We start from the raw sequence: 23,679 nt of genomic DNA on the forward strand, positions 1-23,679 counted from the left end.
TCTATCTGCTTTCACGGTCTGTGTCTCCTGGCTCGTGACTGCCCTGGGTCCAAATGTCTCCTGAGCATATTCCCTGAAGATTGTACACCCAGTTCTATCCACATTGTTACAATGTGGACACAAATGGCAGGGACTATTTCATAATCCAAGGAAATTCAAAATTATTGGTCATTAGAATGAAATTCAGGTTCCAAATGGGCTCTTAACACTTTTACTGTGATGGCTAGTTCTATATTCTGATAAACTAAGAAAGCCCAAACAGTTATGTTTTATTAAAATGTAGTAAACTTCAAATCTGAGTTTGTATTTTTAAACATTTTAAAATAAATTCCATAAGGTATTTTACGTGTATGTACCCCTTAGAAAATACATATTATGGGAGCGTAGATCTTATATACATTCACGTATTCAGTTGGCAAATAGGATTGTGGCTTGATTTCTGGAACAAAAATCTTAAGTATCTCTTCTTCTAGTGTTTGCCTTTAATGTTGCCTTGCTTTTACTGATAGCTAAGCATAACCGCTGATATGTTAGCGCTAACATTTTCTAAACGTAAGTGAAAATTCAAATTGTAAAAAAATTGTGCAGAGGAAATTGATTGCTATTAATCTTTTTTATCCTTTTTATCGTTTGTGTTAGGCATTGCAGACTCTGTTGCTGCTGTCTTCCTGTGATCATGAAATGCTTTGAATTCCCCATGAGACAACTACTAAAACGATGTGTTCCAGTATGATCTAATATAATACTTAACTCTAAGCATTATGCACCACCAGGTCCCAACAACTTGTCTACAGAGAGGTTCTAAGAACAAATTGGCATTTTGTAAAGCAGCATAGGACATTCTATTTTGCAGAGAGATGGAGAGCTGAAGTTCATAGAAAATCCCGCAGCACACCGACTGATCAATGGGACCTGTGGGACTGTGTGTACCTCTCAAGAGTTGGGTGGGATCAGAAGTCACGTAGTGTCCTCTCTCTGGAAGCACTTGGGATTTTTGCTTGCTTGTTATCTTTCTGGCTGTCTGTTTTAATGAAGTACTTTGGTCAGGTTGAATCAAAAAAAGTGATAAGAATTTGTTTTCCTTTGTGACTTCTAATCACTAGTCTTAGATTACCTCATCTACAAGATCTCTCAACCTGGCTCGATGTGTACCGTACAGTTGCAGGGGCCTTCTGAAATGGTGTGCCATGTGTACAGATTTGAAATATCAGTTGTTTTCCCTCAGCAAATGGACCTTACTCTAGACAGTAGGACAACTATGTACAAAGAAGAAGCAGCTATGCACAAAGAGGAGCCCATCTTCAGAGAGCAATCCAACGGAAGCTAAATGAAGCACATGACAGCTGTGTGTTAGGGAGTATCCTGTGTCACTTCCAGGGAGGCATAATGTCTATAAAGGTTCGCTTGTCAAGCATCCAAAACATTTAGCTTCTGATTTTCTTCCCTCTGTAGTAGAAAATGAAGTATGGTCCACATTTATTCCCTTTCTTATCATTTACTGTACAGTTTCTATGGTATCCTGGTGGTTCACTTCCAGTCCAAAGTAACTTTGTCCCATTGTTTATATTCCATTTCCGTTACCCAATATGTTATTATTTAAAAAAAAATTCCCCGACACCTGCTCCTTCTTTATGTCCTTTAGTAGAATACCAGCATCAAGAACAAACCTCCTTACTCTTTCATCTGTACCATGAGAAGCAATCTCAAGTGTGAAGAGCCTGGAGTGTAGGGAAATGGCAAAAGACAGTTCTTAACATTTTATATAAAGTAGTCTAATTATCAAAGGAATCCAGAAAGGAATTTAGTTCAGCCATAGTTTTTCTTCATGACTTTCAGTGTGTTATCAGCAAATTTTCTAATAACCAGTTTCAAATGCAAAATCAGTTTTAAAATTTCAAAATGATTTTTACCCTTTAAGTGTTCTAGATTGATAACATTTATAATAAAACAACCTATATTTGACTTTGAATTAAAAGGAATTCATTCTCAAATGTGTGGCCCATAATTGATCATTATAAATAAGCACTAATAGATATTTATTAGTATTTGTAAGCTTTGTTTTCACATTTTCTTGGATTTGAATCCCTATATCCAATGTGGTTTTCGCCATAGATACTTTTGACCCCACCATGTCTAAGATTCCCCTCACCACCCTCCCATGTCTATTGTCAGTGCCCCACAGTCCTTTCCTCCTTACCATTTCCTTCTGTCAGCAGCATTGCTGTTGTGTAAGCAGGCCATAGAGTCAAAAGGAATTCTAGGCACTCAATCAGGTTGACTCCTCCTTAGAACCCATTCCTACATCCAGCTACATCCTGTCTCTCACTCTTCTTTTCTGGGAGGTACACTTTTTATTATCTCCTATCTATACTCTTCAGTTGTCTCCAGCCAACCTAAAATACAAAACTAAGGCAAATTATGTGGATATAATGAGTTTATTATTCCACAGTGAGTGCTGCTGGAGTTGTGTATGAGTGTGTCTAAGAGGTAAAGGGAGAAGGTGATTTTACTGGCAAAACAAAGATCATTAAGCTGTTCTGTTTTGAAGTGACTGCCCAGAGCCTCAGAGAGCTACAATCAGGCTTGACTAGGTAGTCACCAGAGAGATATCTTCATGAAAGTTTGTTTTTGGTTTGTTGTTGTTGTTGTTGTTGTTGTTTGATTGGTTCATTTTTGTTTCTGTATGGAGTTATGATGACCTTTGATGCAATGTACTTCAAACACTTTTTGTGACCGTTCTTGTTATGTAGCAATTATATATAATACCCCCTTTCAAAATGACTTGTCAACTTTATTACTTTTGTTTTCTTATCAGAGCCTGATATAAGTAACTCCTTTTGAGTGTGACAACCTTTATTAGTAACTGAACTATATGACCTTTATCACAATAGGTCCCAAACAGTAATCTCCAGAGTAGAATCCAAGTAGCTGTGAAAGATGCTATTACAAAATATCTATTGTATTTCCCCAGATTTATATTTCTAAAATGATGTTATCATTTTACTCACAAGTTTTATACTATTGGAAAGCCCCAAATGTCTGTAAGAAAACATGCAATTTTCAATTGCATTTTCTCTACTCTAGAGAATTTATATCCTCTGTAAATGAGTGATTACTCATACACCACCGCATGGGTGTTCCTGCCCTAGAAAACCAGACACAGAGTAGCTGATGCATTACTTCCTACATAGGATGCATACTGAAGATCACCAACAGGTCCTGGAAGTGATTTCACAAGGTCCCCATTACATGTGTAAAATCAGTCAACTTGGCAGTGACTTTGAAACTCCACTAAGAATTATCATTAAAATGGGTCCTCCGTCCCCAGAGCAAAGGGGAATGTGGTCCAGTGGAGGAGCTATGTGTACAAGTATGCTACTTACATTAAGTACTGTCACTATAAAGAGCAATCAGAACTGTGGTATTTACACTGAGAATTATTGAATCCTTTGGGAGGGGGAATTCCTGCAATGGCTTATAGCTTAGTCACCAAAAAATATAGATACAAAGAAATCAATAACTAAGTCTATTAGAGAAAGTTAAATGTTGACAGGTAGCACTTATTCTGGGATTCTAAGGCATTTGAGTCATAAAACATCTATTTACAAGCCTTTTCATTATTTGACAAGAGAACATGTAGCTTATAAAATAAGGACTCCCCATTAGACACTAACTGGTTTTTCCTTAGGAGTGTATTACACAGTAAATTTCAGCATTTACTCCTCAGCCTACTGGTTTCTGAGATTTTGCCTTTAGTACCCATGGTATTTTCGTCTGTATTTATGTCTGTTTAACCCCCATTGTGTGTTATGTAAGTATACGTGTGAGTGTACACACATGCGCACACTACATACACACAAGTGGTGTAGTTGAAATCCACTGTCCTCTTCTTTTTACCACCTTGAAATACCAGTTCCTGGTGCCCCACAAGTGCCAAAATCCATGGACTCTCAATTCTTGTATGGGAAATGTCATTTATTTCCATATAACATAGACATCTTATATACTCATAAGTCATTTCTAGGTTAAGTGTGATAAAAGAACACAATGAATTATATTATCGTGAAGAGAATACTGACAAAAAGTTCTGCAAAAATACTGTATTTCTTCTTTTACATATTAAAAATTGAAAAGTAGATAGATCCACAATCCAGAACCTAACATGCAGATGGTCCCACTTTACATGCACATTACAGAACAGCTAAGAATGATCCTTATGGTGGTTAATTGACACTGATTGGTAGTCTGCTTCTTTCAAGAAATTCCTGTTTCTTGGAAATTGCTTGTCAATACTAATTTTGAATCTTTAGAAAATTTACTCAATATTTTGGAGTCTTTCCCATATTGGCAACTTAGGTAAATGCTGTCAATGGCCAAAACAAGCTAGAAAACGAAGACTAAGACGCGAGCCTGATATAAACTGTAGGCATCATATTCTTGTTACAAATGAACGTAATTTCTGTTTAGTCAGTTGACCTGTTTAGTGAGTTGGAAAGATCTTTTCTTTCAGTAGAAGTGCTACTTATTTCTGCAGCATTTCTATGTGTTAGCACTAACCACAAGCCAGACCAGCATTTGACAAGAAGAAAATGTCATGATCCAGAGAGTAAGGAACAAAGTGCTCTATAACAGCAGGCATTGACACAGAAGAGAGAAGAGCATCTTCAAAATGTATCAGAGATAACATATCCTGGGAGCAGAGCCAGGCTCCTGTGGCATGTTTCTTAAGTGCCTTTGACTTCTGGGAGCCGGTGAAATAATAATAATATTATAGCATCCCTCAGGCTAAGCTTCAGACAGATTTCTGCCACTGCTCATCAAGATTCCCATAAAAAATAAGATTCCCATGTTTTACAAGTAATGCACAGCCAAAAGTAAATTTATTAAAGATTTGATTGAATAAATTTTGTACAGAAGGTTAGTACTTATTGCATCTATAACATAAAGTAACTGCTCAACAATGTGTATGAAGCAATAAGGTGATAATTATGTGAAGTGGTTCTACAGAGGTAAATGTCAGGGTAAATCGAGTTGTAACAAGCATTCATCACATGTGTGACAATGCTAACATTTTACTAAATTATCATAATGCTTAATCTGCTTAATCGTACATCATCAAGATTTGCAAGATCATAAACTTTTTTCCAGGATTGGACCAAAATATCATGTCACTGGACTACATATATAAATATATTACACCAATCACATATTCATAAAAATTTATAAAATAAAAGCCGACTGAGAATCCTGTAGTTTTCACTGATGTTCAAAAGAACTCAATCTGATTCATCGCTGCTGAAGTAAGAGCTGTCACTGTACTCAGCTGTGTAAAGGAATTTGTGAATGATCGGATTCATCTTTGGTATCCAGTGTCGGGGAACCAGGTATGTTGAGAGGTTAAATAAATCCACAAACACCTTGTACCTGTCGCTGGAAACATACATGCAGACATGTTAGATTGTTGATATAAAGAGTGTTTTACTTCATACTTCTTCAAAATTATTTCACATAAATAGCTAATATTCAACATTAAAGATATAATGTTATATAATTTATATAATATATAAGTTATATATTGTATATAGGTTGGTATTAATATTATGTAAATTTTAATCACATCCCAGATTAATGTTTACCGACAGTAGTGTGTTTGATTCAGACTAGAGTGATATAGATTAATTACTGTGCTATTGTATTCATGTAGATAAGGTTGTGCCGTATGTCCTATAAGATTTATTTTTATCAATTAAAAAAATTATTTGTATGTCTATATTCAGGTCCCTGCATGTGTGTGTAGGTACTGGTGAGGCCAGAGATGTCAGGTGTCAGTCCCCCCTGGACCTGAAATTACAGGCAGTTATAAACTGACTTACATGAGTATTAGGAATCAAACTTGTACACATCATATGGGGCCATGGATCTGAAGCTAAATAGGGGTACTTTCTAAGCCTTCAGTACTTCCTCTGGCCAAAACTTCGTGAGGATTAAATGAGAAAATGATGCTCTAGAAACACTGTCCACATTCATGTTGTGCTATGTGCTCATTTTGTAAAGAAACAACTGGCTACTTTTGCATATAGAATTCATTTTCAAGGGAAAGTTACCATGTATAACAGTGATAAGAATTTCAACTTGTGTATTTCATTCATTACCTATTCTGGTAGTGCAGTGTTAAAATGTTAATATTACACAAAAACAGAACATGAATTTCCCAGAAACTGTGCTACCATGTTTTAAGTCCCTAATATACACAGACCTTTTTCTTATAGATATTAAAGAAGTTATTCTGTGAGCAGTCAAAATGACTTTTTATATAAAACAGGTATATGAAGAAACAAATTATTTTACTTGCGTAATTTATCTGGCAAAGGTATTAGGTGAATTAATGATGACATTTTTAGTCAGATCAAAACTTGAGCTATAATCATAAATAGACACTTATACTTGCCCCCCCCCACAGGCCCCTGATAAGATTTAGAGAATATTTCAGAAGAGTTATAGAAAGAATATAAGAACCAGAAGATAAAAAAAGAAAGGCCATGGGATGGTATTTTCTGGGAATGATTCAGCCACTCATTTCATGAATCCAATGCAACCGTGCCTGCCTGCATCAAGCCTGCATGAGAATTGGTCTGTCAACAGACAACCACTAATGAAGAGGGACTCCAGAGGCTTGTCGGCATCTTTCCCCACTGAGCTAATGGTTGCTGATAAACTATGGGAACTGGGGAATCACTGACAGCAGCTCAGTAACCACTGATAAAACCACCGGGCTCCAAGCAAGAATTCCAAACCCAGAGTCAAACAGGTGGCCTTGGATAAGCATCTCAAAACAAAACACGTGAATAAGAACAAGGTACTTACAGGGAAGAGAGTAGGCTCATATGAAAGAAAGGGAGGGACAGAAGAGAGGGCAAGGGATGAGAGTAATCAGAATACAAGCATAAAAATTCAAAAAATAAATTTGGTTAAAAATCAAGCAAAACTAAGCAAAACTTGTGCTGGAATTAGTTGAAGACTTTTCTTCCTGGTGTAACGACTACTGATTCATTTACAGCAGTGATTTTCTTTTTTCTTTTCTTCTTCTTCTTTTTTTTTTATTTTGAATTCATTTTTTTAATTTTCTTTTTTCCATTTTTTAATTTTATATTTTATTTACATTTCAGATGCCATCTCCTTTCCCCATTTCCCCTCCCTAGAAAACCCCTATCCCATGCCCCCTTTTCCTTTTTACAGCAGTGATTTTCAATCCTCCTAATGCTGCATTTCTTTAGTACAGTTCTTGTTTTGGTGACCTCCAACTATAATTTTTGTTGCTACTTCTTATCTCTAATTTTGCTACAGTTATGAATCGCAATGTGAATACATAAATTTTCTTGGATGGTCTTAGGTGGTCGCTGGGAAAGGGTCCCTGTGGGTCGCTGCCGTATACCATTACAGACGGCAGCCACTGATACCAGACCACTTTCAACACAGGATGAAGTTCTTTGACTCTGTTTTTTATACTATTACCTTCAGTTCCCACGGGAATATTGGCATTTATCTAGAGTGTGCCATTAACAGTTCAGACAGAAGCAAACGTAACTTTTCCAAAATGATATGCATAGACTTGTAGAAGCCGAGATTTGCAGACTCCCACCTTGGCGCGAAGCCTGACTTACCTCACAGTTGAGCGCAGGTAGTGATAGCCTGAGGATCCCCCGGTGCCAGCCTTGGTGCCCAGCATCCTGTGCACCATGCACACATGATTATCTAGGCAAACATACAAATTTATTACATGACTATTTTTTTGCCATTAGCTTTACAGTGTTCTAAAACCAAAGGGTTGGTAATGATTATGGCTTCAGCAAAGGCTGACACCTTATCACTTAGACAGATGGAAAGGTCAAATATGTGCACCAGATGAGACCATCAGGTTGCCTAGCACCCCTGTGGCTTAGGCACATTTTATACACATTTTAATTCATTCTTCATTGCTTTGGGCCTGTGAGCCCAGCAACTGAGAGGAAGGGCCACAAAGTGGCTTTCATGAATCCTTCCCATTGTTTCTCCGCAGGATCCTTCTTCCAGGAAAAATAAAAATTTAATAATAATTAAAAAACAGTAGAAATTATGCATTGGAAGATGTCATGTTTACTTATACAAGCCAAGACCCAGGAAGGATGGAGAAACTAGGGAATGAAGAAGTCCTGAGGAGTAATATAGAAAATACTGAATGCTTTTTCTCATTTGGGACACGTTTTAATAACATATACATGAGCATACAAAGGGTGCCATGTGCAAGAAAGAAGGCATCACATAGAGAGGGAATGAAAGAGAGGTTGGTGGCAGGAGAACAGAAGGTACAATGATGGCTGGGTACGTAAGTGTCCTAATGAAACCCATTATTTTAAGCACCAGCCAAGAATTAACTAAAGACTAATGTAATGAGACAAAATAAAACAAATAATTTTAGTTTAAAATGAATTGGAATTGAGGATTGAGATAGAATATATTAAAACTGACAGATCATTCAGTTTCTTTTAATTCTAGAATAAACTAAAACTTTTTTTTTAATCCCTGAAATGTCTTGTGGTGACGGCACAGGGTTCCGGTAAGAGGGCTTGTCGGAGGAGGACTTACATCTCCATTTGGTCATGAGCGTGTCAATGTCCATAAGTGAGGTCAGCAACTGGAAAGGGACCTGGAATCGAGGCTCCTCCCTACAGGAAACAACAGTAGAAAGTCCTCTCTGATTAAGAAAATCCAGTGCATCAAGACAGGCCAGAGTGTCTCTGTGTTGGCCCTGATCAACTTGGTGCTTAAGAGCTATACCACCTTAGGATTGTCATCTCAGTCACTATACAGTGCCCAGTATTTGTGTGAAGTCTAGAAAATTGCATGTAACTTGTACATAATATATAGGAGGTAACTAGCCAAAGAGTCCTGCCTAGTATGGTCTTATTGAAAGAGAGATACGTTACAATATCTTATATAGAATGCTGATAGCTATCAAATGCTTCTAAGCAGATACTAAACAGTGCATACAAGGACAATTTCTATGTCCCCTAGTATGCTGGGATTTCTTTTTCCATTGAAGCCATAAACATTCTTGATACATATTGTACCTAGGGTATCTATTTATTTTGAGAGGAGGAAAAAAAGGCTAAAAGATTTTGCTTCTTCTGATTGTGAGGAAACAGATCTGAGAGAATTTGCAAAATTAAGCTATACATATAAAATATTCTACAAACTACCCCTTGAAGCTTGTTTGCCAAGGGAATCCTCATTGCCTGAACACACATTCATCGCTTCTAAGGAAAAGTTGGACACTTGGTAGAACCTGAAAACATTTTAGACATTAAAAGTGATTTTATATAAAACCACTGACCAAGGAGACAGCTGTTTATGAGATATTTTCCTTGACATCCTTTTTTATTTTAGCTTTCCTTATATTTTCTTTACGCAGGCCATGTGCATGCAATGACTGGAGAAGCTTTGGACAGGAGACACCTAGATGGAGTCAGCTCTCTCCTACCTTGTAGGTTCTGGGACTCAAACCCAGGCTGGCCAGCTTGGTGGCAAGTGCCCTTACCCACCCAATGATCTAACAGCCTTCTAATTTTCATTTTGTAAAACAGAGAAATCTCTGAAACTATTTTCTAATAAAATAATAATTTCACGAGTGGTCTTCTAAGAAAAGATTAGCTTTGATCTTTTGGGGCACTTAATGACTGGCACACAAATATTTCTATAAGTAAAATACAATGTGTATTTGTTTGTCTCCACATGTGTATAAACAGCCCACTGCATAAGTAAAGACAGACTTGTTATTTAAAGTAATCATTTTCAGTGGTTTTCCCAAAACTTAAATTACTAAAAAATTAAGATAAATGCAACTTATAGACCATTTCCTTGACATCTTTATATCCACTCTTCAATTTTACTTCCATTTTTTTGTTGTAATTTTCTTTTTACCTGTAAAAATATATCATCAGTGCTCCCTGGAGTGCACGGTAGGACAGTCGTCGTTCACCTGTAGAATATACAGGAAATTTTCAACATCAATATTTCTTCTTGGTTCTAGGAATGGAGTCCAAGGCCCTAGCATGCCTGAGCCAAGGTCTTTTAGCACCGATCTGGAGTTCACAGCAAGTCTCAACTTGATAGGTAATTTAAGACAATCATGTTAATTTGAATTATCATCCTAGTTTTATGTGCTATGTGTTTTCAGAGAAAGGAGCCAACATTTAGTTTAAATTTTCATTTCTTAGCTTGCACTTAGTGACCTATAGATTTAAAAGTCAAATTAATATATTATCTATATTTTTAGTATTATACATATATATTATTTTATATTCTCAAATATATTAAGTGCTATATTAGGAAAGCCTGATATAAAGACTAATACATGGTATATGTATTTTCCAGTTAGTCTTCAAAAACTAACCAAGATTCACTTCATTCCCTATTTGAAAGTGATTTGTTGTTTGGCTATGTTTGATTCATTTGTTTGCTTTGAATGTAGTGGTGAACATCTGTAATCCCAATACTCAAAAGCTGAGGCAGGAGGATCATGGATTTAAAGCCAACCTCGGGGCACATAATAAGATTCTATCTGAAAACAACCCAAAAATTATTGTTTTGGTTTTGTGTTTGTTCGTTTTGTTCCAATTTACATAAAATTAATTTTCTAGGATGTGGCCTGTAAGCTAAAAAAAATTTCTGCCCTTGATGGTGAGAACTAAAGGCTATCCATGCTTCACTGGGTATTTACAGATAATGGAGTCTAGCAACTGATGCTGACCTCAGGCCACTGCTACACTCTGTATTTTATGATAAAAAAAAAAATATGTCTGCCTTTCCTAAAAGCATTCTGAAGTACTTTACAATTGTAGTTTACCTTGGTACCCTTGTGTGTGGCACACAGTATGGAAGTGTGTGCTAGTCTCTTGTAACTACACTGAGCAATCAAGATGGTTAATGTAGGGCTGTCAGACTCAGTATTCACCTACTTCTCACTTCTCTGAGTAGGTAAAGAATTTTTTGGGATTTCCCCCAAGTTAGTCTTGATAGACAGGCTTATGGCTTACATTTAGCTTCATGTATATGCACTTGAAGCCCAAGCCCCTCGGATAGCACACGTACCTTTACTCAGTAGGTAGTCATGACGCTTCTCATCAAACAGGCAGAGCAGCACCTCCTTCTGCTTCCGGAACTCTGCCATCTGTTCCTCTTTTTCTTCAGAGTCTTTTTTAGCCTTATGGGAAAATGTTGCTTTAATCTTTCCCAGCGAACATCAGATTGCTGTTTTAAATTGTTTCTTTCAGAGACTATAGATTCACAGCTTATAACAAGTGTGTACCTCAAGTATTAATTCTTAACACTCAACACTACAATATGGAAGATATGTCTAACAAGTAGGAGTCTTCCATATACTTGCTGATCTCTCATTTTCTTTATGTTTAAATAATTTAATAATGCAAAACACTGTTGAGAAAACTCCTTAGAGATGGACCAAGATGAATAACAAGTGACATGTGCTGATCTTATTTTAAATAATAATCATTTAACGTAGAGATAATGTCATTCTTAGAAAATGTTACTTCTTAACCAGAACAAATATTAATGCTATTTAAATTCTTTAAAATCTTTTGATTGGTTAAAGAAAATCTGCTTTATCTGCCTACCCCATACACCAGTTCCACTTACAGTTGGTTATCTGGACAGTGGCAGAGCAGCCAGCCCAGACATCCTCAATTCATCAGAGCAAGTATACTGGTGGTGGGAGCCTGAGTATATTATTGCCAATGATTAATCATTTATTTAAAAAATGCTCACAGGAAAGTAACAGACATTAAAATTGTGAGCAAAAACTGAATCCCCTCACCTCAAAATCATTCTCATATAGGAATGAGATGGGGTGCATTTAGTCACCCAAGCGCAGCATTAAAACGACAAACATCACTATACAAAATTAGGAGAATCATTATAGGGAGTGACGGCATCCAAAAGGTTGGCAAAGATACAACGCTACGCCTGCAACTGAGAGGGTTCAGAACACTGAGCCGGCTCAGCTAGCAGGAGCAGCATAGTGAGGCTGGCCCATGTGATATATGAAATCTTTAGGGTTTGTGTTGTGGATAGCTATCTTTTTCTTGAAAACACCAATGGAACATGAGACGTTTTAGGCCAGAGGGAGAGATCATCAGGTTTGCATTTTGAAAAGGCAACTATGACTCCAGCACAGAGAATAAACTAGAAGGACTACGGTGAGGAAGGGATGAAACAGTCAAGAGACTTTCGCTTTAGTCTTGGTGATAGGTAAAAAAAAAAAAAAAAAAAAAAAAAAAAAAAAAAAAAAAAAAAAAAAAAAAAACATGCGAGAGCTATTGGAAGATACAAAGCTCAGAAATATTGTTGAGGGACAGAAGAGATGGCTCAGTGGTTAGGAATGCTTGTTGTTACTCATAATTCAGTCAGAAGACTGGGTCAAGGTGAGGACTCATGAGAGGGAATTTTTCTACTTAATTTTTCTTCTCTTATTTTAAGAGGATCAGGAGAACATACCAAGTAGACCATTAGATACATGATCTGAAATCTAAGGGGGCATCCAAGCTGGAGATAAATGTTTGAGAATCACTGGTGAATACCTAGAGTTGAAGCAGAAGTGAAGTCAGCAGCAAAGAGCTGAGGAGAGAAGAGCTAGAGAATAGTTTGTGGGCATGATGCATGGCCCTGGGCAGTTAATAAAATTGAGACGGGTTATTGAATTCATGTATATGAATGTCACTTGTGAATGAGAAAGTACACAGGCAGGGGTTGAAAGTTTCATGGTAGAAAAAGTTGTAAGTTTCCCAATGTTTTCAAAATGTTTTAAAGCACGAATACACAATCATAATCCTTTGGAGTAAACATCCTTACTTTATATTTTGCCTGAAAAAATTATGCAAGAAGTAATTTTTATTGTCCCAGAAGTCTGTGGTTTAAATGAAAGTTGAACCTATATCACATGATTTAAAGAACATGGTTTAAGAACCCATTCTCGAGGTGGCAAAGTTGAATGGTTACAGAAATTGAATCATTAAGACAGGGTGCAAGACCTGTATTCTGAAGAAAATTTGGAGAGAATTTCATTTAAAATGTAAAGATCAAATTGATATTGTCTATAGTCGATGGAGAGGACCTAGCAAAAATAATAACAAAGGAAAACATATGTGGTTAAATATATTTGTCTAGCTTCTCTCTTCTGTGCCAATTGGGGCTTGAATTGATCAAAATATACAATTTTCAATTAGGATAAAAATATATCAATACCATATAAACAATACTTGTTTACAACAGGCAAAATTTTTTCTTTATAATGGAGGTCTTATTTTGGCATCATTGTTATACCTATGGAGAAAGTTAAATCAAGCATGTAATATATAGTCCATGAAGATACATTTATAAAGAAAAAATTATGAAAATAACAGATGATTTTTGGATTAGATTTCTCATTCTTTCTCAGTAAGTTTATGCATGAATTCATAATTACCTGAATCCTTAGGAATTCCTCTTCCAAGCCTTTTAAGATATTTTCTTCAAACTTTCCCCAGAAATTAAATCCATGTGGCTCTAAACCAGGTGTTCTTTCCAGCCAAGCCTTAGGTAAATAATTATTTAGGTTAATACCTGGTAAACTGAAACTTCTAACACCTTCATAATTTTGAGAAACATGTTACGTTACTTGTAAAAATTTGGCTTTTCCTTCATTTTGTTAATTTAGGAAATAACACCGATATATTTTTTTCTACTATTTTACTGTTTTACTAAATTACTAACCCTGGGAAAATGTAAGTCCTTTTAACCACTGAGCCATCTCTGCACCTCCTCCTGTAATCATTCCAAGATTACAGATGACCTTGAAACCTAGAACTCAAACTGACTTTATACACACTATTGTTTGTTATTTAACATGCATCTAGTTTTGAAATCAGTTTTTTAAATTTATTTTTCCCTCTTAATAAGTTCTTTAATAGTATATAGGCAATAGTAACCCAAATTCACACTTACAACACCCAGGAGATTAAAAAACCAATAATTCATTTGAGAAAAATTTTAATTTCTAAGAGCAAAGCTTAGTGATAAAAATCAAGACAAGTCTTGAATTATGCTATCATAAAAAATCAAGTTAACTATGCATAAACACTGTTTATAAATTCTCAGAAATTTTGAATAAGAAGGGAATTTTCATGACGAGAACATTCTTAGTTATATAATTAGTAAAAATTCTCAGTACATTTTTCAGTTATACAATATTTCAGTGAACCAAAGTTGATTGAATAATCAAGCACAATCAAGGCAAGAAATCAGCTAATTGCAAATTTCTCAGTAGGAATATTTGATAAAATAATTTAATGAGATGATGTGGTTCTTAGATATTGACTTACAATTATATAAATCTTGTTGAATTTATGAGTCAGATTCTTAATATTTTAAATGTTTCAGTAAGCTCAATTACAAGTGTAGCAGGTTGTTCTCTGTCTTTGTTTATCACGAAAGTAACAGCATTTTGATAAGAGTGTTAGAATTCAGATACATCAGATGCTATGCTACACGTAGGTTAGAGCACTGCTTGAGAGGCTGCTTATGTGCTCTTACCTCCACCAGCTGCAACAGTGTCTGCTCCTGCTCTGATTTCAGCAGCAGCGCATTGTAGTCTTCTCCAAAGTTATCACGATAGTGTTTCCTGTTGTAAGGGACTCTCAAGCTCTGAAGAACACCAATCTTATTTTCTAGCAGCCGAAACTGTAGACTCTGAAAGCCTGATGCTGGAGACAGGTACTCTCTGAAAACGGAAGCAAAAAAGCAAGAAAAAGATGAATTTTTTTTTTATCCTTATAATGTTTTCTTCTAAAAAGAGGGTTTGTCAGAATATCTATCAGGAGCAGACAGGCACCTGGATTCTACTTAAGGAGCTTCTTGTATGAATAAGAAAATTGAGGTACTTAAATATCATTGTCACTGTGGACCAATTTGAAGTTGGTTAGAACTTTCCATAATTATAAAATGCCATATATTTTAATATATATTATATTTACTTTAGTATATAGTAATGTATAGAAATAATACATAAATTTCCCACTAGAAAACATTGATTAAATATACACATAAATAACAGTGTGCAGTTGTGTAACACTTTTCCTTCCTATGAAAAACACAGGTGAATATTAGGAACTTGTGTTTTTCCACAGTGGCAAATGATTGTATACAAATATTATTTGGGCCGGGTGGTGGTGGCACACACCTTTAATCCCAGCACTTGGGAGGCAGAGGCAGGCGGATTTCTGAGTTCGAGGCCAGCCTGGTCTACAAAGTGAGTTCCAGGACAGCCAGGACTACACAGAGAAACCCTGTCTCAAAACAAACAAACAAACAAACAAACAAACCCCCACAAATATTATTTAACCCCACCTACCAATTCTTATTATGGTCATTACCATCCATCCTCCTACTTAGATGGGTATCAGTGAGATAAAACAACTATAAACACTGAAATGCTGCCTCTTCCAGTCAAAGATAACCATAGATGTTACTAAACCATCAAAACTCTTATATCTTCTAAATCCCCTAAGTGATGCTGAGACTTTAATTTCTTAGCCACTACCACAAATAATTCAACTCCATTTCTTAAACTTTGAAACTTATTCGAAATTTTGCCTATTATACAATATAATGGAGTCCTTTTAAATTTCTTGAGAAATTCTGTGATCTAATTCTAGGAAAAAATGCTTGCATGTGTGCTTTTTAAACATCTAAGCCTGTATTCAGATGCAGATATAAACACACAGACATATGCAAATGGTTTTGTGTGTTTGGGAGGTTCGAGCTAAAATTGATAGTATATAATGAGCACTGACATTTTAGTTGTCATATTAATTTATATATTTTTCTCATATTTTTATATCATAAGTTTACTTAAGCCATTTCACATCAATAACCTTTGTTGTGATAAACAGGACACATGATGGTAAACTGAAATTAGTTGATCATCTAGTTCTGAATCTAAAAACAAGTCATGGAATGTTTTTAACCACTTCTTAAGTACTTGTGATCAATGTTCCCATTGTCCTTCAAGCGCTAATGGAACAATTTTCTTTCATCACACGCACACCTTCTTTTACAGAACCAGGATGAGATTGGAAGCCACATTGCACTCTATACTGGGAAGCACATACCTGAAGTCATTGAAGTCCAAGGCAGTCATTGTTTCCAGAACCGAGAACTGCTGTACCAGGAGCTTGAAGATGACCACCACACGGTGCATCCGAGCTATCACCTTGAGCATGTTCCTCTCATCCCTGACCTGATGTTGGAATGTTGGGGGATGAAACACTGAGTGGTCAATTGGATTTAGAGAAGATACAGATTAGATTGGGAGTGGCAATATATTGCTATCACTCTTGCGTAAACATTAACAAAGATATTTGGAACTGAATTTTGCCATAAATATTTTAAGATAAGAACAATTTCGAGTTGCATGCAAGAGATTAATACAAACTGGACTTTTAAAAAAAAGTAGAAAATTACATAGAGATAAACTAGAAGGTGTAGGGTGGTTCTGATGCTAAGGTCCAGTTCCCCCAATTGGTTCTTGATCTGTCAGTAAAAAAACCATGGGCCAATTAGTGGGCGAAAGGTATAGGCGGGACTTCTGGGGCCTGGAAGCAAGCAGACAGTTGCAAGGAAAGTAGAAAAGAGATCTCATATGGAGTGGCCACACAGGCCTCTCCTACAGGCAGGCGATCAGGAGTGTTTAGCAGGAACTAGATGTAACTGAACAACTAAAGTTTTGGGCAGGTGGAGAAGTGCAGAGCTAAGAGTAATGATAAGGGCACACTTTTCCAGAAGGGACATAGTAGCATCAGCAGTTGTGTCAAAAGGCAAGTTGAAATTGAATTTTGTGTGTCTGTGTCTTTCTTTTATCCATGAATTCAAGGGAAGCTGGGTGGGGGCTGGTAGCTCAGCCCATTCCTGGAGTTTAGGCGGATTAGCAAAAGCTACAGACAACAAGAAATTAGCCAGGAGAACAGCTTTCACTGATTTTAAAGCATGTTCTGTTTTATAGTTTTGTTTCAGAGAAGAAAACTGAAGGAAACCCTTCTAGGAAAGGATTAGATACATGGATAAATCTCTTGGTCTATTCTTCACTGAAAGCCTAGATTGTCGCTGACGAGTCAAAGTCTTGTATTCACATGAGAGATAACCAGAGAGTAGATGAGAGAAAGAGGGGGTGGGGAGGAGAGAGAAAAAGAGAAAGACAGACAGACAGACAGACAGTCAGACAGACAGACAGACAGACAGAGAATATGAACCATAGCTCATGAAGCAGAGACTCAGAGATGGGACTTACGGTAGTGTTTTGAGCCTAGGGAAGGAAGAAGGGAGGAGCAGGTATCTCAGCTGCAGCCGTACTAGCTCCCGGGTGTTCTTCTGTCTTCTCCCATCTTTTCTCTTCCTGCCCTTTCCCCCTCTTTCCTTCTTCTTCCAACTCTTCCTCTTTCATTTCCCTCATCTAGTCTATCTTGCCTTCCCACCACCTAACTTGCCATAGGTGATGCTAAGTAGAACTAGAGTTCTGTTACCTGTTACAGGGTCATCACTATTTGTGTTTGCAATCTACCCCGTTTATGGCAACTTAAAGAGACCAGCGAGCCTTTCAAAGGGATTTGAAGGTGTGAAATATGCTAAAACTTCTCAGAAAAAAATCCCCAAAACTCTTTGAGTAGTTTTGGTATTTAGTTAAATATAAGTTAAAGTGCTAACCTCATACTTTCTAAATGCTTTTAGAAGTTATACAAAATCAATCAGTTTAATGACATTGAAACTTACATGGCCATTTTGAAAGATCTCTCGAACAGAATCTAGTTCCCAGAGGATTTGTTTAAACCAAAGTTCATAAGCTGTAAAATTTAAAAAGTCAGTTAGAAAGTACCCCTTTGACTATAATTATAGGACAGATACATATAACAAATTTAAAAAATTAACTTTAAAATAATAAATGTGAGCATGGACTCATTTATGTTAGAAATGAGCATTTAATTTTAATCTTCTCTAATTTCTGAATTTCTAATATACTGGATATTTTACTGTAACTGGTATATACATATTTATTACAGTGGTCACTCCTCACAAACATAGTGTTTTGGGTCTTTTAGTATAGCCCATTCTCACTTCTTGCATAGATGTGGCTCCCCAGTACTACTCCTCAGAGAATAACAATTTCCACGATAGATGAAAACTGTAAGGTCTTATATTTTAGTGTTTTGTTGTTGTTGTTTGTTTGCTTGCTTGCTTGCTTCGGATTTGTTGAGTTTGGCTGTCCTTTATTTGAACAATTCTAGGGGCCTGTGATCTCAAATCAGAAGTGAAAGCAGGCACAGGATCAAACAGTAACAGTGAAGCCTCATGTTAATCACACTGAATTCAGAGACCCCTGTCTTCTAAGTGAGTCAGCTGCTCTGAGAATTCCTGCTTCAGCTCAAGGCCACTTTGAGCCTGAATTCTGTCAGAGCATTTCTTCTGAAGAACATAAGTGGGACTTGTCCCTGAGCATTTGCTTTTCTTTTCTGTGGGGCCACCAAACAATATAACTGATACTGAAAAGTGCTACAATCTAGCAAAGTAGAAAATGCATGGTAAGGACCAAAATGGTTACTAAAAATGTCATTTTGGATAAAGAACTGAATTTTCTTTAATGTCCACTAGTTAATCCTTCTGTACAGTCACCAAACAGTTATCTTTAAGTGGAAATTTGTGTTTCATACTCTTAAGATTTATAGCAAGAACATGACGGACAAGGGAAGACAGTTTGATTCACTGTGCTTCCACATGGTCATGGCAAGTGAAATGATTCCTTCCCATTAGTTTAACCCCACAAAAAAAGGGTTTTCATCTTTGTCTATGTTTTCCTCCAGTAACCAGCACGATGCTTGGCACTGGCTGTATACTTAATGAACTAGGAAATAAAGTCATCCGTGTATTTATCAGTGTAACAATCTAACATCCCTGGTGTACTCCACGTGGTACCATTCAATGGATAAAGGCTATATTTGTGATAATTGGGAAAGTAAGCTTAACTATAAATTCTCAGTTATGCTTAAGATTTTGGGAGATCTAATTTTTATGTTTAGGTAATGAATAAATCAAATGCTTGTTGATCATTTTGCGTGTCTCTTTCCAGATCTTTCTCTGTGTGGGTAGCTCTATGAGCCACTAGAGCATACTGTAACCAAAGTACAGAAGATTATTAAATCATGATGCCCACAGTCTGTTATAAGCTTACTATGTTTTAGACTCTCAGGGATTACTAAGCATTATTTTATCTTGTTGGCATGGAAACAAGAGTGAATACAGAATAACTCCTCATTTGGTGTAGGAGGTCTTAAATCTAATTAATCTGACTAAGAGTGTGTAATTCGCCAGAGTAGAGGTAAGATTCAAATTCATCTTTGAGTTCCATTTATGCTGATTAGCCAGCATTCGTCTCTTCCTGATTTTGCTTTAGTACAGCTCAATAAAAATGTAAGAAAAACAAATGAAAGACAGACATAATGCAATGAGTCAACTCTTTCCAATCATTAATTTCTTCACTAAAATAGTTTCTAATGTTAGTAACCGAGGGAAGCAAGAACTCAGCTGGACAAAGGACAAGAACTCACCGAAAGGGAAAAGAATCTGAGTGTGTAGAATAGATGAGAGTTCCTGAACAAACACACAAAATCACATGGTACTGACCCATACAGCAAGCATTCTTAAAATGTATGGAACTGTGACATCTTGGAGAACCATGCCCTTCTGAAAACATAGACTGCTTACCTGAATACCACTATCCATAAATAAGAAATATAAAAATATTACCAAATATAAAAACTATACATTTTTGCTTAATATTCTATTTTTATAAAAAATTATATAAATTTGTAAAAAAAAATAAAATAAAAAAATATTTCTGGAAAGCAGGGTTTTCAGTGTTCTATGAAAAAAAAAAAAGTATCTTAGCTTGCAAGTCCTTTGTGAAATTTTGAGAGCTGAAAGGTCTCTCTTGAATTAAGGACAAAGCTAGGAGATTAGTACAATCTACTGTGCAGTGAAAGGAACACAAAGATGCAAGTGAAAGCCCAGAGAGGCTCCGGGGAGATATTGTATGACACAAAATATTCCCATGTGTATCTAGAGACAATTCCTCAATCTTTTACGACCTTACAAATAAAGACACATTTACACTATTGGTGATGAATAATTGCAAGGCTCACCAGTTGTTTCTTACCCTTACATCTTACCTTGATGAGTTATAATAAAAAGGTGTTCATCGTGGATTTTATTGCCTTTTATTTCACTTTGAAGTTCTTGTGCATTCAAAATCTTTTCCAACTTTAAGTAAGAAAATAAGAAGATTGATTTTAAGATTTCAGGTCTTGGGTTGTAGAAACAGACATTAACAAGAAGCAGATTACAATTTCGGAAAAAGTACCCCGTGTCTAAAACTCTCAAACTGGGATCTATTTTATTTAAATAGTAAATGGGTTTCATTAAAAAGTGTAGGTTAAATTTGCAATTTTAAGAATAATTTTAGTTGCCATTTTCCTCCAAACTATTCAGTGTGACAGCACTGTCCTCTCAAATGCCACTGTTCCCAGGTAAGTGTGGTGGGAAGCTAACCACTGGTTTGGTGAACTTCAAGTCTGCAACACTTTCCTCTCCTCTCCCTAAAAGGCTTCTGGCATGTTTTACATTCTTTATCAATTCATCCTTACAAAATTATCAAAAGGGTATGAGAACTTTAACTGTTTTCCACCTTAAATTTTTAATCTGAAAGCTAACCATAATCACCTCCAAATTCCTGATGGAACGCTTTTATTTACTAATGATTTTTGAGAAAGTTCTGTGTACCTTTAGCATTTCTATGTTGTAATGTGAAATTTGCAGACTTCCTATGGTGATTTGGGGCTCTGACCACATCTTTACAAATGCTGAGCAGAGCCTTTCTACTATCTGCCCAGTGCTTTATCTTCTACAATCTTCTGTCCAGATACAGAACTTTCTGTTCTTGCCGAACCTCTACTAGAAAGGCACATTTCGCCCCTTAACTTGCTATAGTAAATTTGAAAAGGCACAGATATCTACTAATAGAAGGGTCCTAAGGTTCAGAAAACCTTGGATGATTGAAAAAATACAGGCAAGTGAAAGACCATGGCGCCAGTTTAGTGGCTGACAACAGCAGCTAACTCCAGTGAGGGCTTGCCACCACCTACCTGCAAGTAATTCCCATAGATAAGTCCTCCTTTGCTGGCTCTGTTTACACCGGTTTGAGCTCTGTCTTCTTCGTTGTCTTCCATTGATAATTTTTTCAAAGTATATCTGCAGTTGGAGCAAATGACATAAAAAAAAAAAAAAACAAAAAAACAAAAAAACAGAAAACAAAAACACTGTGACCATAAAATAAGAAAGTACAAATCTGTTACTAATTCTATCTGGCTTATTACTAAGTGAAGAGAATGATAAGAAGCAAGGAGTTAACTTTTAAGTCCAGAAATTTAACTGTTTATAGGCTAAGGCTGGAGAGTTCCCTGCCATTTGAACAAAGATAAACACTCACTCTACACTGTTTCCTGAAAACGGGCACCCACTCATGGTACTGACTTGTCTCAGGACCACACAGGTTTGCTAGGTCAGAAACAGTATCAACCTTCCAAGATACTTTAGTGCTTGCCTTTTATGTGTGCTGATTGCCAGACACAGCCAATCAGCACCCAGCTTACACTCTTAGCCAGGATCTCATTCGTACTGGTTCAGAACTGAACCTCTGTAACTTGAGGGTGGATTTGTGTTGGGCACTGCTTGTTTGCTAGCAGGGTGAGCCATATCGAACCCTCTAACTTGCCAAGTTGAGCTTTTATATCCAACATAGAAGACATCAAATAAATCAATAAAGGCCAAGTCCATAGACATTTACATTTAACTACTTAATTCCAATAAAGCTTTTACTATTAGCATAAGAATCCTTAAAGAGAATGACATTATAGACAAAAGTTTAGCCTCTCCCAGTAGGGTCGTCTTCCAACTTCTGAGAAACAAGAATTGAAATGTCAGTCCTACTCAGCAGGGAGAAGAGAATAATCTCTGGGAGGTAGAGGGAGAGAGGGATCTGGGAGGAAGGGAGGAGGGGCATGGAAAAGGGGGGGCAGTTCAAATATGGGAAGAGATGAGGGAGAAGTACAGAGAGTAAGGAAATTGAAAGTAGGTATGTAACAGTGGTGGAGGGGAACTGGGGGTAGTCACTAAAAAGTCCCAGATGCCAGGGACCCAAGAGGTTCCCAGGACCAACCGGGAGAACATTAACCAAAATACCCAACCAAGGGGAGATAGAACCTGTAGAAACCATAGCAAGTGGATAGGCACAGCCCCCAGTTGAGGGATGGGATAACCCACCAACCTCAAAAATATTAATCCAGGATTCCTCCTGTCAAAAGGAAATGCAGGGACAAAGAGTAGAGCAGACACTGAAGGAAAAGCCATCCAGAGACTACCCCACTTAAGGATCCATCTCATCTGCTGACACCAAACCCAGACACTATTGCTGATGCCAAGAAGCGTTTACTGACAGGAGCCCAGTATAGCTGTCCCCTAAGAGGCTCTGCCAGAGTGAGACCAATAAAGATGTAGACATACACAGTCAAACATTGGATTGCGTGCAGGGACCCCAATGGAGAACTTAGGGCAAGGACTGTAGAAGCTGAAGGGGTTTGCAACCTCATAGGAAGAACAACAATATCAACCAACCAGAACCCCCCCCCAAAACTCCCAGGGACTAAATAACCAACCAAGGAGTACACAGGGAATACCCATGGCTCAGCTGGATATATAGCAGAGGATTGCCTTATCTGACATCAATGGGAGGGGAGCCTCTTGGTCTTATGGAGGCTTGATGTCCCAGGATAGGGGAATGCTAGGCTGTTGAGGCAGGTCGGGGAGTACCTTATAGAGTCACGGGATGGGTGGAGGGGATGGGGGTTTGTGGAGGGGAAACCGGGAAGGGGAATAACATTAGAAATGTAGATAAATAAAATAACCAGTAAAAATGAAAAAAAAAAAAAAAGAATTGAAATGTCCTTGGCAAATGAAAAGCACTAGAACAAGCTATTACTGCTGAGAGCCACACCCCGTCCACATTGGAACTCATCTGGCTTAGCTCTTTTCTCATAATCCACAGTAGCACACTGTACCAACCTTAAGCATTTATATTCAGCTGAGGAATGCCAGTGACAAGGAGTGACACATCCTGGTGCAAAAAAGAAAAATTAGCACTTGTCTACAGTTCTAAAAGATGACAGCAGTACTACAGCCTTCTATAAAAGCCACTGGTCTCATACAAAATGAGTTCTGTTGAGCCAACATAGAAGTTCCATCACCCTGTCCATAGACAATTCGCACTGCTATTAGAAACTTGCATTACCCACTTACCCTACTCCAAAAGAGATACATCAGCTTCAAGTTTTTCAGAGTAATCAGAAGCCAGAACCTACTTCTACGCTTAGCTCTAACTGTAATTGGGTAATGTGAAAAAAAAAAAAAACTGATTTAAATTTTGTAGTAACTTCCTCAAGAAACAAGGCCTTTAAATTTTGTAATTTGGTAGAATCTAATGTACATTTAATT

General features: G+C 36.9%; 2 protein-coding genes across 4 annotated transcripts in view; one reads left to right on the forward strand and one right to left on the reverse strand.

Annotated features, from left to right (window-relative positions):
- Ctso (cathepsin O) overlaps positions 1-5,147 on the forward strand; it is a 25,240-nt gene extending 20,093 nt beyond the window's left edge. For both annotated transcript variants that reach the window (XM_076932574.1, XM_034501373.2), the window contains exon 8: positions 640-5,147. Coding sequence is in view for 1 of the 2 variants with exons in the window: in XM_034501373.2 (XP_034357264.1) it covers positions 640-674 (35 nt within the window). In the remaining variant the exon portion in view is untranslated. The remainder of the gene's footprint in view (positions 1-639) is intronic.
- Tdo2 (tryptophan 2,3-dioxygenase) lies at positions 4,862-21,774 on the reverse strand. Of its 2 annotated transcripts, none has more exons than XM_034500736.2 (12): positions 21,620-21,774; positions 21,276-21,381; positions 20,304-20,394; positions 17,854-17,924; positions 16,200-16,327; positions 14,623-14,809; positions 13,517-13,624; positions 11,128-11,239; positions 9,958-10,015; positions 8,623-8,702; positions 7,662-7,752; positions 4,862-5,430 (listed from the first exon to the last, which is right to left on the reverse strand). In XM_034500736.2, exons 1-12 carry the CDS (start codon positions 21,652-21,654, stop codon positions 5,277-5,279), a joined length of 1,221 nt encoding a protein of 406 aa, XP_034356627.1. In that variant the 5' UTR covers positions 21,655-21,774; the 3' UTR covers positions 4,862-5,276. The 2 variants fall into 2 exon arrangements, with proteins under 2 accessions (XP_034356627.1, XP_076788688.1); XM_076932573.1 differs by having other exon boundaries at positions 21,664-21,682.
- Positions 21,775-23,679: the final 1,905 nt, after the last annotated feature.

Source organism: Arvicanthis niloticus, chromosome 4, assembly GCF_011762505.2.
Source record: "Arvicanthis niloticus isolate mArvNil1 chromosome 4, mArvNil1.pat.X, whole genome shotgun sequence".
In the NCBI taxonomy this organism is placed as follows: domain Eukaryota; kingdom Metazoa; phylum Chordata; class Mammalia; order Rodentia; family Muridae; genus Arvicanthis; species Arvicanthis niloticus.

Coding starts and splice junctions, on each gene's coding strand:
- Tdo2 (XM_034500736.2), bottom strand. CDS start 21,654: ATGAGTGGGTGCCCGTTTTCAGGAAACAGTGTAGA. Junction 11,240..13,516: donor AGGAATTCCTAAGGATTCAG/GTAATTATGAAT, acceptor TTTTCCCATAAG/GCTAAAAAAGACTCTGAAGA. Junction 5,431..7,661: donor TACCTGCGCTCAACTGTGAG/GTAAGTCAGGCT, acceptor GTATGTTTCCAG/CGACAGGTACAAGGTGTTTG.